The sequence below is a fragment of the Poromitra crassiceps genome (assembly GCF_964638095.1).
Source record: "Poromitra crassiceps genome assembly, chromosome: 17".
Lineage (NCBI taxonomy): Eukaryota > Metazoa > Chordata > Actinopteri > Beryciformes > Melamphaidae > Poromitra > Poromitra crassiceps.
The window spans coordinates 2,130,455-2,145,867 of record NC_139635.1 but is presented as its reverse complement, the minus strand read 5'-3'; the positions used below and the strand labels follow the sequence as shown (position 1 = coordinate 2,145,867).

Here is a 15,413-nt window from a genome sequence, read left to right as displayed (position 1 = left end):
TCTTTAGGATCCAGCACCCAGTTAATATTATTTCCGAGTTGAGCGTGTTCTTTTTGATTTTCTATGAACTGGAGTTACTCAATGACATTCTTCCTTTCGAAGCTCCGATCCAGTCCGCGGGTTGCGGCTTTATGCTGTCATCTCTGCCAATTTGGATATCTCAGCACATCACAGATCATAGCCTGAATAAAATGATTCAACCTACAGCCAGGCAAATACAGATCTGTTCAGCAGGGTTGATGCGGTCTCCCTGTAGCCTACCGGTGACATTCCTGATACCATCCAATTCCATGATCTTTACAGTATGTTGTAAACATAACTTTCACAATAGTGAACAAGCACCCCATTCAGGGCAGGTAGTTTTATAACTTGTAGACGACTTGTAGCACAGGCTAAATGATGCACATAAATATAGCCTACATTATGTAAAGTCATTGCACATAAATATGGCCTACATTATGTAAAGTCATTGCATAAATGTGTTTTTATTGTAAAAGTACGTGTGAAGTAAGCCAAGGCTTATTGGAGCGGACATCACAGTAGAACCGCTATCACTCTTCTATATCACGGTAAATTTGCGACGGATATATATGCCACCTGGATTACATATATGTTTCACATAGGGTTGTGTTTTGATTTTTATGTTTTATTTTGTCCAATATTGAAATGTTCCAGAATTGTATGTTGTGTTAACATACATACAGTATTATTTCTATCTACCACTTAGCTTAGGCTGATTTGGTTGCTATTTCTTGTCCAAATGTATTAGCCTCAATGCATGCTGGGAGATTTCACATGTGTGGCTTTGGTAGGGGAACCGGCGCTCTGAGCCCCCCCCCCCTCCCTCTTTCATCCCTGTCTGTCTCCATATAGCCTCTTTCATCCCCGTTTGTCTCCATATAGCCTATATTATTCCATATTATGCTCTCAAACAAATCTCATTGCAGTTTAAATACAGAAAGCATGTAAATACGCTACACTATAGCAAGATCAAAGGGAAAATAATGTTCTAAACGCATCAGCTAGAAAAATATAGCCTATCCCTGGATGTCATGATGAGATTAGATTGGTGAAAGTTTGGGCAGAATGATATCGTTTTCTCTCGCTACCTTTTCTTCTCCCCCGCTGCACAGGTAGGATGATGAAACAGCCTCTGAATGACAGGGGCTCAAAACTACGGTATAACAACTTTTTTTCCATTGGTCATTGTACCTGTCTGACGCGCGAGAGAGAGGGAGTGAGAGAGAGAGATGGCAGAGGAAAGCTCCGCGCAATTACGCACAGTAATATAACCGGCGCACTGAATAAGGCCTGGTTTTGAAAAGCGCTAAGCTCTAAATTAACGCCAGGGGGGAAGATAGCGTTAGGCCGATATTTAGCAGATAGCAGCCTCTGTCTTTAGCGAGTGTTAAGGCAGCTTCAGGTCCCTCTTTTTTCTCCAACTGTAGCAGAAGGTGCTGACCACCTTCTTGCAGACCCCCATCGCACGCTCAATCCTGCGATCCTTCATGGAATTCTCTAAGATTACAAAAAATATACACATTTATTATCAGGATAATTATCATTTGGCTGTGTGTGTGTGTGTGTGTGTGTGTGTAATAACCTACGGTATTTTGAGATTTAATGATTTTTGTAAATAGGGGGTGCAAATAGCATCTCCCGCGCGGCATGTCTATTCGTACCCGGGTACGAATAAACACTCCCCGAATGTTTAAGGGGGCAACGTAAGCCATGTGATGGCAATCTATTTTAGATTCACAATCAGGAAGACTGGAAGACGTAACAAGCTTGCTGACAAGTTGGCACCATCTGAAGAAGACAGAGTCAACATGTGCCCGAACAAAGATTTACACCCAAGATATAGTACACATGTTAACCTCAGAGCAACCACCACGCCTGCTGTCTTTCTTCGCCTCCTCCAAAGGTGAACTGGAGGTCACCCGCAGATGCTCGCAGGTGTTCCAACCCCAACCGACAGTTGCAAGTGGCCCTGTCAGCCGGAAGCTCTCATCTTGGTTAACCTTAAATGTAAAACTGCACCTTCCACGGTAAATCCGTCAACAGTTGCATTTGTGTGAAGTAGCCTACTAATAAAAATAGGCTCTAATTCTGTTATGCCGTTAGTTTAAAACGTTAGCATAACGTCAACTACTTGCAGACGGTCTTGATCATGTTAGTTAATTAGTTAATTGACTGACTGTTTAAATACTTTGTAGACGCAGTTACCTTATTATCAGTGTTGTTCATGTTACTTTAGCCTTCCTGGTCAAAGCCTTTCAACCTTAGTCTACTTAGATGGCCCAGGGAATGAAAGATGAAATATCCACTTTTGCTCATGATGAAGCTGGAAAAGTTTTGTTTGTGGCTTTGTATCCTTATTCACTTGACACCTTCCGTTTTTACACCATTCTTTCTCTAGCTCAGTGGTGACCAATTTGGGGCCCGCGCTCTGTTTGTTTTGGCCCGCCACGGATTTGGGAGAAGATCCCCCCCCCCCCCCCCATTTTTTATCCAGAATGCAACTCGGGCAAGTTATCAGATATCTGCACTGATTGCAAAGGGTGGACAAGCTTTTTCATGTGGTGACTTTGTGAAACAGTGTTGTGGCTGCTCCTGAGATTGCATCCCTGCAAATTGTCATGGCAAATTGTTTACAAAAGATGGACAATAAAGTTGATTTTCAAAGTACCTTGAGGATTTTTCAAGTTATGAATTAAGTCAAATTTCTCTCTTGATTACAAAGGTGGAAAACTTTTTAACTGGGTGTTTACTGATTAAATGTTTAAGCTCCCCACAAATGCAGATGTTTTTTTAAATATATATAACCAATTGCAAATTATTACAATTACCAAACAGATAAAAAGTAGATTATTATATTGAAATGTTATTTTAGATTTAGAATGTTAATTTTCTATAAAGCACAATACATTTTAATGTAATTCCACAACGTTTATTTTTGGCCCTCGGCCCTCCACCCAGATTGAGTTTTGGCCCTTCATGGGAAAGAATTTGGGCACCCCTGCTCTAGCTGCTGCATGTTGACCCATGTCAAGCTACAAACAAACACCACCACTTCAAAATAACATAACTTTCAAAATAAAATAGCATTAATATCATCTAGTTACCTAACTAGATGATTGTTTAATTAGGTATCTAATTTTAATATAGGTGATTAAAAAATAACGACGTTATATATAACGTCCTCATTCTTGAAGGTAGCATCTCACGCGACAGGTTACACTGGTGCTGTTTCCAGTGAATAGACAGACCTTTTCTGACCAAGCTTGATGAAGTTGTTTCCCAAAGCATTTGGCAATAAATTAGTATAAAACTGCATGGCTGATGGCTGTTTTCTCCAACGTTATTATAATCCAAACAGGTCGAGGCGTCACAGGCGAACGTTTCATTGTTACACTTTTAATTTGAAGGCGAAGAAGGCAAATGGTACGTGTGAAATGATAGAATTGACAGACCAGTGTCAATTCAATCTACTCAAACCATGTCCCGTTTCGGCCTTCAAATTAAAAGCGTGAAACCAAGCTAACAAGAACGTTGCATTTCACCAACAAATTTGTAACGTTACTTAAGCAATGACAGCTTGTCATTTAATAAAGTAAGGTTAAAACGAACTCCACTTACACTTGAAGGTCTGCCATGCTGCTATCCTCCTGGCTGTACAGTGTAAGTCCTGCTTTGGGGCACGCGGAGCGGGTTTTCTAAACTAACGTTAACGTTAGCTAGCAACCTAACTAGCCGGCTGCTGTCCATAACAGAGTCAGGTAAGATGCTTCCTACTATTGTTCAAAAGTGACTTTCCTGACACTGTGCAAACATCTGACTGCACTGAAATTAAGTAAAGGTTGACGTTATTGACTATTCTAGAATAACAATTAAAAGAAAGTGACAGATGTTTGTTATTTAGCCAACAATGTTTCACTTTTTTCTGATGTGGGAAGCTTTGTGGGCGCCGCCATTAGGGGCTTGCTCGGGCTTGCTCCGTTCTTCATCGTTTTGGAAGGGGCGCAAGGTATTATGGGATACCCTAAGCCACCAAAGTGTGCATGGTATGGTTCCTCGAAAATGATCCATAACCAGTTACCTAGAAAGGTTGAAAATTCAGTGAACGTATGTATCAAACTGGTTTCAGACAGCCTAATTACAACTTCTTACCTAGAAATGGCACCTATATAGCTCGTTCACTTGAGAATCAGACGAGTATTGTTATATATATTGTTTTGACTGCTCTAGTGTGTTGGTCATGTTAATGAAAAGTACATTAATGTAACTGCTTTGGGGTCACTTCTTAATGTAAACATCAATAATGCACAAGGTTAGAGGTTTCCTTGTAGGCTACAATTTACAGCATAGTTATCTGAAATTCTCTTTCATATAAGGCTAACCGAATCAATATCGTATCGTATCGGAAATCATATAATTTCGGGACCTTGTGTGTCGGAATCTTATCAAATTGGGAAGTCAGTGGCGATACCCAGCCCTATTAACTCATTCACCGCCAAAGACGTCTTTGACGTGTTATCAGAAATAGCCCTCCCCGCCAATGACGTGTTTGACGTGTTTTTGTTTTTATTAGTACAGCGCGTAGTTCAAACACTTCCCCAGCCTGTGACATGTTATCAGGTCAAGCCGACAACACGTTATCAAACACATACCGCCGCAGCTGTTGTTTTGAAATGGAAGAGGAGGAGAAAACGGAGAAACGCTGCCTGTTGCATAGAGGAGAAACGCCATTGAAACACCCCTCGGCGCGCTGCGCTGGTCGCCTCTGCTGCAGGGCGAACCTGGATTGAGTTCTTCGCGGAAGTCAAACCAACATGATCGATCCGGTTCCAGCGCCTGGTCCCAAAGCCAAGCCGACCCCGTTCCTGTGTCGCAGCATTCGTCCCAGCCCGAAGGAGAGGAGGAAAACGCTGCAGAGGCAGAGGAGGCTAGACGCTGATCTCAGACCAGTTTGGTGTTCTCCCCTCCTATGCTAATTTGCGGGGCGATCAGTAGTATTCCCTGGGAAGAGGTGCGATCCAGCAGCAGCTGTGGACAGAACTCTCTCTGTGTGTGTGTGTGTGTGTGTGTGTGTGTCTGTGTGTCTGTGTGTCTGTGTGTCTGTCTGTCTGTCTGTCTGTCTGTGTGTCTGTCTGCACACTCACTCACACTGAGTAAACTGTATTGTTGAATGTAAAAAAAGCACTTCATCATGTATATATATATATATATATATATTTTTTTTTTTGTAATTTGTGTCATAACGAATAATATTTACATGTCTGATGTCAATACAGTTCAAAATAAAAGAATTGAGAGCGAGTTCTGCCTGAGATTACAAAAATGGCCTTTTCTCCTGTTTATCTTCTCAGGGAGACCTTTTTGGTGAAAACAGGGTGTATATAAATGGCTATAAGTAGAGTACAGAACATGCTAAAAGCTCACTTTTTTCTTCCTGGTGAACCCAGAGACGTACATCTTCATTTTGAGGTATTGCAAATCACTTTGGTGCTAATAGATAATTTACTGTGGGTCTTGAAAGATGACCAACAATTATGAAAATCTTTGGCCTGTGCTAAATATTGGCAGTCCTAAACTGGCCATGAATGAGTTAAAGAGCGCATCACTGAGCCGCCTCCGTGGAGTGTGTTTGGAAATTTGAAAACAAATGGATCTGACTCTGAATGTGTGTCTGTCATTTGGCGGTGGAGCTCTACTCACCCTCGTTGTGAAACAATTTGAGCGAAATTCCAAATTGGATTATAAAGAGTGATGAAGATTTACCCCTTAAACCTTATAAATGTGTGGTCCTTTTGATAGGCGGTGACAAATGTTTGGATGAAGAATGAAATGGATGAATGAACACTAAAATGAACCTATTAGATAAATTAAAAATAATAACCTCATAAGCAACTATAATAACCTTAAAGTAATAAGTTGAATGTCCAGAATGAAAACCAAAGTTTAACAGTTTATTCTAACAATTTGCCAGTTACAGAAACAACTTAGTTTTGATCACAACAGCATTTTAACAAATGTTACTGATGACTGGAAAATATGTTAAGGAGGAGAAACCGTAACAATCAATAGATCAATAACAGTATGCATTTCCAATCGGTCAGCAAATGAGCAGTCACAATATATTTGACCATGTCCATTTAAGTCAGTGCATGGATACAAAAATGCATCTTCAGGTCATGGGTCAACTATGGGTCAACACTAGGATCTAAAGATAAAGATACTCGAGGAGGTCTGTGAAATGGTCTTGACTAAAACACTTAGATCAGCCAATTCCAAAATGTGCAGTGTAAACCATTTATTTGAATTTAATTGTTTAATTGTTTATTTATTTATAAATTAATCATTTTAACCTGATCAATCCTCTTCAAGAGTAACGTTAATTGATACTTTTCAATGGTCAATTAGACGCTGCATGTCTGCATTTTTGTAATGATGATGAATGTGCTGGCAGGCAGGGAGAGAGAGAGAGAGAGAGAGGCGGAATGAGCCAGTGAAGAAAAAGTAATGTTTTACTATCAACCAATGATTAACGCACTAATGTACCCGCACCTGAGGAGCGGAGGGAAACAACATCATCATTATCAGGCACTCGCCCCACCGATGCGACCCGTGAAATTTTTACTTGCATTTGCGCCGCCCAAAGGGCACATGAAGCATACTTTTTTTTAACCGTTTAACTGATATTATTAATCTGTTAATGTTGAAATGGTCGGTTATCGGTTAAACGGTTATCGGTTCACATCTATCGGCGGTATTAAAAAAGTATTAAAAATAAAATAAAAATCTATGAATTTAACTTGGAGAACCCTGGGGGTACCCTGCATTACAAGACACTTCAAATCTACAGCAACACAACATCAATTTTAACTTTGTCCATCTTGTTCCCCCTCCTCACGCCGGCTGGCTGCCCCCTCAATGTGACGACGGTTCTGTTAACTCCTTTGTGATGGTAACGCTTCCCTTCATGTGAATATATCTGTATTTCAGCCATAGCTCCAGACGTCCATCAGCTGTTGGTCTGTAAAGGAGAGGTTTCCCCTGAGCAGCAGGAGTGGAGCTCCATTCTGGAGCAGGAGGACCCAGAGCCCCCACACATTAAACAGGAACAGGAGGAACTCTGGATCAGCCAGGAGGGGGAGCAGCTTCAAGGGCCGGAGGAGGCTGCCATCACCAACTTCCCATTCACTCCTGTCCCTGTGAAGAGTGAAGATGATGAAGAGAAACCTCAGTCCTCACAGCTTCATCAAAGCCAAACTGAGGAGAACAGAGAGACAGAGTATCAAGCCAGGAGCTCAACTGAACAGATGAAAACAGAAGCTGATGGAGAGGACTGTGGAGTTTCAGAACCAGCGAATGAAAGAAACGAGACGGCCCGTAAGAAAAACAAGAACCACAGGAAACACAAGAGCAAGAAGAAGAGGAGGAGGAGGAGGAGGAAGGGTGAGAAGGAGAGCAGTTCGGAGTCTGGTGCAGACTCTGATTTAGAAGCCCCACCTCCACCGAGACCTGTCAGGACCACCACAGCCAGGTGAGAAGAACTTCAAATTCACCCTGCAATACACACACCAGGGCTCTAGCTTAACACGTTTACTGCCGTTGACGAGATATCTCGTCTTAAAAAAAAAACCCGGTTGACTGCCGTTGACGAGATATCTCGTCTTAAATTTTTTTTTTTTTTTTTTGACGGTGGGACGTCGATCAATCCCTTTTACATCTCATATTAAAATATGGGAGGTATTGAATGTGTATAATCTATTTTACCGACCCACTAAGTGGCGACAGTGCTCTCCAGACGAGAGAAAGCCAAGCAAAAACAGCCGCGTGAGGAAGCCATTCTCATGAAAATGGATTGGCGAAAACGCTTTCGCTTTCGCGCAGGGAGCTGGCGGTGGGGGATTGCAAATTTGCATAATAGATTACGGGTGGAACACACTTTGAAACACGCAGCATAAATAAGACCAGAATCGCAAAAGCTTCATCAAAGCTCTCAACCGAAACCCCGAGAAACGAGCGAGCCCATCCTGACTCGCCCAAAGAGCGGCCGCCAGCAGACAGGCAGGCAGCAGCAGCAACTCACTTGTGACACGCCCGCTGCAGAGCCAGGGAGGCAGGAGGAGAACACACACGGAGGGAGGAGTTTGAAGGAGAGGGGGGTTTCCTGCTGTTATGGAGGAAATTACTGTTCAAAACTATTGTTTAGATGTCTGACGTCTTACTGATGCCAAAAATGAATGGTTAAAGTGACTGTTCTATCGAATTTCACAAAAAGGCATTTTTCTCAGCTTAAATTTTCAGACGCTGAAACCATGCTGTATTCAAGTGCTAATGCCTACATAACTACTAACTCTACAAACTAACTCTTTTAGACAGAGAAAGCACACATTCTATTAGTTCTTTTGAGATATTTTGTGTTCACAAAATCTTAGCAGAAAAGAATCCTCGGCTGTTGAAAGATGAGCCAGAATCCTCAAAAAAAAACCTTGGCAGAAGCTACCTACAGTAAAAAAAACAACGGCTGGCAGTGAATGTGTTAAGGGCCTCCTAAAGTCAAAAATATGATTTTCTTATGTTTGTCTTAAAATGAAAAATATTTTCCGTGCTGACGTGTATCTGTGCAAAGTTTGTCACTACAGAGGTGTTTTGACATTCCTCTACTGAAGGGGGAGATGTCAATATTTGAGTCAATATTTCATAAGAATCTTTCACTTTGTGATACAAGCACCAAATTTGGCATGAATAATGCCTAGGACCAGCTTTTTCAGAAAGGTCCGTTAGTTACCTGAAAATCCAAGATGGTGGCCATTTTTCAAGATGGGCGTTGCATCAAATGTTTAAAAAAAAGCTTTTTCAATGTAGAACTTGAATGGCTGGACATATTTTCATGATCTAGTTGATCTAGATCAGAATGTATGTATTCTGACAAGACAAATTCAATGGTGCCAATAAAAATTCAATATGGCCTCTAGTTTTCAAGATGGCTGCCATTTTCGACTCAAATTCACAGTTTCCTGTCATAATTCGAACCTATGGGATACAACTAGGTTCAAACATCAAAGTGCTCTACACCTAGCCCGATCATTCATCCAGTGCCATTTAAGTCCTGTGCGATCTGTACACCATCCGGGTAATTGCAGCCCCATTACCCTTGGCTCGGCTTTCCCGTGCTGGCACATCCTGTCAATTCAGGTGCGGCTATCTAACTACAATACTACAACTAACTAAACTATTAGTTGGTGTATATACAGGGCTAATTAGATAGCATTTTGGACACTAAATTATACTAGAACTGCAGTGAGTACTACAGTTAGTAGACTACAACTACAGTGCGTACAATACTTAGCCGACACTGAACCCCATGCTGAGTCTCACAGCAATGATGTCACCAGTGTGCCCTGGTTGTGCTTTGACATCACTCTCTTATCAAAACAATGTCCCCCAATTGACACTGATTACAACATTTTAATGTGGATCAAAAGATAGCTTAGACCTTGGACTACTCTACGTCCAATTGAAATTTAATGTCTGATCGAATTATGACCGAAAACTGAATTTGAGTCGAAAAAAACTAGACTTGAAAACTAGACGCCATATTGAATTGGTATTGGCACCATTGAATTTGTCATGTCAAAAAACATACATTTTGATAACTACGCAGCACAACCCATAGACCTTATTCACAGCGTGGCCATCTTGCCATCTTGTGATGACATCACCCACTGGTTGGGAACTTAATGAGACTCTCATCCAAACCCCTGTCTGAACATGGGAGCAGTAGACCAAAAGTTTGAGTTCTGTCACACCAATTTCGTTTGATCACATCGAAAAATGGGCAGATAAATGTGTACAGGATTTTTAGAAAAGAGCTACAACAACTGGATCAAGTCTTATATCCACGATATTCAAGGAAGCGCAGCTGATGGTCTAAATTGTAAACTGCTTTACACCCTCGCACCACTGAGCACCGAACCGATACATCTGCCGCTGTGGAGCAGTTGAACACGAAATGACGGAGCTGAAGAAGGATGTGTTTGAGCTTAAACTTAGGCACTGGCATGTGAATACATGTGAAACTACGCAATATTTGGGAATACCATGGCATCAAAATAAATCTTGGATAACAATATTGTGTCGGAGCCGGAGGTGACACCTCTGACAAGTTTAGTAGCGCTAACATTGACGTTAGCGTTAGCACCTTCGCTAGCTAGGTTAGCATGACAGTGGTGAGCTCAAACACTGGCTAACGCTAGCGTCAATGTTAGCACTACTAAAGTTGTCAGAGGTGTCACCTCCGACACAATATTGTTACCCAAGATTTATTTTGATGCCATGGTATTCCCAAATGATAGATAGATAGATAGATAGATAGATAGATAGATAGATAGATAGATAGAGTACCTTATTAATCCCCTGGGGGAAATTCTTGTGTTACAGCAGAAGCCAATGTCAGTACATTTCAGTAAAAAACACACAAAAGAAAAAGCCAATGTCAAAAATATGTCAGACATAGAAACCATGTCAGAAACATGTCAAGAAAGCACAGCATTGAAGTTACCTATCTACAATAAAGTTAAATAAAATAAGAAAAGAAAAGAAATTGCACCTGTAATTTAAAGCTGTAGCAAGCACACATGTTCTATGTGGCCAAAATGGACATTGTGCAACATCATTATAATTATAAAGTGACATACAGCAACAGCAATGATGAAATGAGGGTTCACCAGCGTATCTATGGGAGGTGTGTGGAGGAGAGAGGGAGAGGGAGTGAAAGGAGGAGTCTGCTCTCCCTGCATGTACGTGACTTATTATATATGCTAATTGCAGTGGGCACAAAAGACCTCCTGTAACACTCTTTAGTGCAGGAGAGCTGCCGGAGCCTCTGACTGAACACACTCTGTTGTCCAGTCAGTAGGTCGTGTAGGGGGTGTGTCACATTGTCCATTATTTTGAGCACTTTCTCCAGCATCCTCCTCTCCACCACCACCTCCAGGGGCTCCAGAGTAGTTCCCAGCACAGAGCCAGCTCTCTTTATCAGTTTGTTCAGTTTCTTGGAGTCTCTGGCTCTGATACTGCTGCCCCAACTGATGGCTGCGAAGAGGATGGCACTTGCCACAACAGACTGGTAGAAGGTCTGCAACATCCTGCTGCACACCTTGAAGGAACCAAGCTTCCTCAAGAAGTAGAGTCTGCTCTGCCCCTTCTTGTGTACAGCCTCGGTGTTGCAGCTCCAGTCCAGTCTCTTGTCCAGGTGGATATTGCGTAGTTTCAAATGTATTCACATGCCAGTGCCTAAGGTCGCTTTCACATATAAGCTGGTGGACTCGGTGCGATTCGGGGGGGTGAAGTTGCAACATTGTTGCGATTTTCATTTGGTCTGGTTCGCTTTCACACATGTGTAACCCAGGTTTAAACTACATTCCTCATTCGCACTGATTATTGAACTAAAATGTAACCCAGGTTTAAACTACATTCCTCATTCGCACTGATTTATTGAACTAAAGTGTAACCCAGGTTTAAACTACATTTCCCATACGCACTGGTTGCCGAATTCCAGAGACAGCACGTTATAACATCCGGGTCACGGGTTCACACTCTGTTCCCTCTTCCTACTGGGGCTGATTGGTGTGGCGTGTGGCATGTGGCAGAGCTCGGGCGGCGGCGGCCCTTTTCATCTATTAATATACATTAAACTCCTACATTCAGCAGTCAGGTTTTTGTGCTCCTGGTCAGATGGTCCGGTCCATGACCAAGGACCTCAACCAGGACAGGATTGGATCGATTTGTTCGTGGATTTGGATTTGGATTTCCCAGACTCAATGATGGCGAGCTAACCCTAAACCCTTTTGTTGGGCAGTGGTGGCCCAATGGTTAGACGAGCGAGCTTGTGACCGGAAGGTCGTCTGTTCAGGATAAATCTGGGTGGGGAAAGTGAAAAGGCAGCGCTTGCCCCTCCCTCATTACCACCACTGAGGTGCCCTTGAGCAAGGCCCTTAATCCCAACTGCTCCAATGGAGCTGATCAGTGGCCAGCAGATCAGACTGTGGTTGTACTGGTCAGCTTCCAGGTATGAATGTGTGTGTGAATGTGAACAGGGCACTCCTGAAAAAGAGAGCATTGCTCTCAGTGAGACTCCCCCTGTATAAATAAAGGTAAAAAAAAAAAAACGAACCAGAACTGTGAACTAAAAATTTAACTCCCACAGTGTGGTAGGACAGACTGACTCTCTCTCTCCCTTTAGAATACTAACTGAACTACTGGAACTGGAACTGAAATTGATTAGGCCTAAAGTTATGTTTGTTACTTTCTTTCATTTCTTTTTTTCAATACAAAAGTGTATCTGCACTCTACCACTTGTGTCGTGTCTTAACATTTTTGGCATTCACACACACACTGGGCTCCCTGAGTTGAACCTGTCTTCTGTGAAATCTATCTAGCTCTGAGCATATTGCACTTGTTACACATGCAATTTGCCAAGCCACCAAACTTGAGCAGCAGATGAGACAGCAAGCTGTTGAACATTTCATTCTGCAGATGAGAGTAGCCTACGTACCGAAGGAGATAGGCAAGCCGGCCAGCTGTTGAGAAATGTGATGTTATGACGACGTACATCACGACGCGGCGCGCAGGTACTGTACACGTGTGCAAGCCGCAGTGTTTGTTTTGCTCCCTTCTACCGTCTTCTACTCATGATGCACTGCATGAGTGCATGAGATGCACTGGCGGTCTTGTGTTTAGTCCAGTTTGCTTTCACACAACAAACAAACGGCGGCAGGGTTCACTTGGAAGCGAACTGAGACCCACGTTTTCAAGCGGACCAGAGTTCATTTGTTTGTTCCGCCACAGAGTTCGTTTGCGCTTTCACACCACCCCAAACGAAGTGCACTATCCGAGGAAACGAACTCTGGCACGGTTAAAGCGGACTAAACAGCTTATATGTGAAAGCGACCTTAGTTTAAGCTCAAACACATCCTTCTTCAGCTGTGTCATTTCGGGTTCAACTGCTCCACAGCGCCAGATGTATCGGTTTGGTGCTCAGTGGTGTGAGGGTGTATTGTAAGTTAACATTAGACCATCGGCTGCGCTTCCTTGAATATCGTGGATATAAGACTCCATCCAGTTGCTGTAGCTTTAAAAAAAAATCCTGTACACATTCATCTGCCCATTTATTGATGTGATCAAATGAAATTGGTGTGACAGAACTCAAACTTTTGGTCTACTGCTCCCATGTTCAGACAGGGGTTTGGACGAGAGTCTCGTTGCGTTCCCAACCAGCGGGTGACGTCATCCCAAGATGGCCCGCTGTGAATAAGGTCTATTGCCTTAATTGCCCCATCAAAACTCCCATGGTGAAACAAGTTTGCTTGTCACACAATAAATCACACTCGTTTGACTTAAGAGGGCATGTATGTATCCTGCACATTCACTAACCTCCTGTCAGTCTTTGAACTGAAATCTTTGAAGAAGTCGGGATCCCTGTCAGAGAGAAATAGCCTGGTTCGATGTTTATCCATTCACCTGCATCGCGTTGAAGCACTTTTTACAGACTGGCTTAGTTTGATGTGTCCAGGGGCTTGCCTTCGCTGTCGGCAACGTAAGCAAAATACTTACTCTGTCAGAAGAAGCCGCAGCCATTTTCGCTGTCTGTCACTCTGTCAGGGGCAGGCTGCTGACTGAAAGTGAGGAGTGAAATTTGAGCCGTGACCAAAGAGAGAGAGAGGGGAGGGGCCGAGGGATCACGCTCACCCAGACAGTCAGAGAGCAGCTGCGGCGGCTGCACACAGGTCTCCTCCGCTAACAAACACCACGGTCGCACACTGACGCAACCCATTAAATTTGTTTAAGTATCGGTGCTAAATTAACGTGGTATAGTACCGTTTTTAACGGGAGGGTATCGCAGTACCATTGTAGTACCGGTATACCATGCATCCCTACGTCCATGGCATCCGCCATTTTCTGAAAACGTCACAAGACACATCAGAAAATGTCCACTCACATGTCGTGAATACCACATGAGGGGACGTTCGGATGGACTTATGTCGTATTCACGGTAAACACGACCTCACTTGAAGGGCCCATTATTATGTCATGGTTATTATTATCATTGCTGTTTGTGTGGGTGTTCCCTGTCTTACTGATTGTCTCTGTTTGATGATGTCAGAGCTGATTGCCGGGAAGAGCGACATCTGGCAGAGGAGGGAAACATCAAAATGAATTCTTCAGAAGAGGTGAGAAAAAATATTGTTGTCGTATCACTGATGTTGCAACACACATATGCACTGTCCCTCTGACCTGATTCTTTCTTTATATCTTTGTCTATGGAAATAGAGAGATACCAATGGACCCAAAGGTCACCGCTGTCAGCAGTGTGACAAAACATTCAAGACACTTCACAGCTTAAAGCGTCATCAGAGTGTTCACTCAGGGGAGAAACCTTACTCCTGTGGCCAATGTGGGAGCAGTTTCAGTCAGTCAGTTCACCTAACAAGACATCAACGCATTCACACTGAAGAGAAACCCTACCACTGTGATGAATGCGGGAGCCGTTTCAGTCAGTCAGGTGACCTCAGAAGACACAAACGCGTTCACACTGAAGAGAAACCCTACCACTGTAACCAATGCGGGAGCAGGTTTAGTCGCTCAAGTAACTTAAAAACACATCAACGCATTCACACCGGAGCGAAACCCTACAGGTGTGACCAATGTGGGAGCAGTTTCAGTCACTTAACTATCCTAAAAAGACATCAAAGCATTCATACTGGAGAGAAACCCTACTGGTGTGACGAATGTGGGAGCAGGTTCAGTCGCTCAGGTACTCTAACAAGACATAAACGCAAACACACTGGAGATAAACCCTACTACTGTGACCGTTGTAAGAAAATGTTCACTCGGTCATTTACTCTGAAGACACACCACTGCATCTAAGCTGCTGAAGAGTGCCTCCACTGTCTGCAAAGGGGAACACGCTTCTCCCTGACTCTGTCCAAGCAAACATACGTATAATAAATAAAAGGTTAATACTATAGATTTAGATTTATAGTCCAAGCACTCACACTTTGACTCTCAGATGTCTCTGTGGTGTTGGATATTGTTGGCCAACTGTAGACGGGCCACTGCCATTGATCCTTGCTCTAACATATTCATGTCTACATCTTTTATTTTTGTCCTTTGTCCTTTTTGTGTATGAATGAACCATTTGTTTGCGACGTACCTGCCTTTAAATTGCCACTCGAGGGACTAATAAAGTATTTTGAATTGAAGTTCAATCACAGTCTGACAAAATTATCTTTATTTCTCTGCCATACATTTTCTAGAATGTTAAGCCGGCACCATGGCTCCTGGCTTGCTGAGGAAGCTAATAAGAACAGGCTTATTCTAGTCATTTCCAGGGGTCTCATTTA

The 15,413-nt window shown here is 42.8% G+C and overlaps 1 protein-coding gene across 1 annotated transcript in view; it reads left to right on the top strand.

The window, feature by feature from the left end:
- The window catches only part of LOC310791759 (uncharacterized protein), a 60,122-nt gene extending 44,931 nt beyond the window's left edge, over nt 1-15,191 (top strand). Inside the window, exons 3-5 of the mRNA XM_083653415.1 lie at nt 7,006-7,546; nt 14,174-14,240; nt 14,341-15,191. Of these exons, the coding sequence (XP_083509541.1) occupies nt 7,006-7,546; nt 14,174-14,240; nt 14,341-14,937 (1,205 nt within the window). The 3' untranslated portion in view covers nt 14,938-15,191. The remainder of the gene's footprint in view (nt 1-7,005; nt 7,547-14,173; nt 14,241-14,340) is intronic.
- Nucleotides 15,192-15,413: the final 222 nt, after the last annotated feature.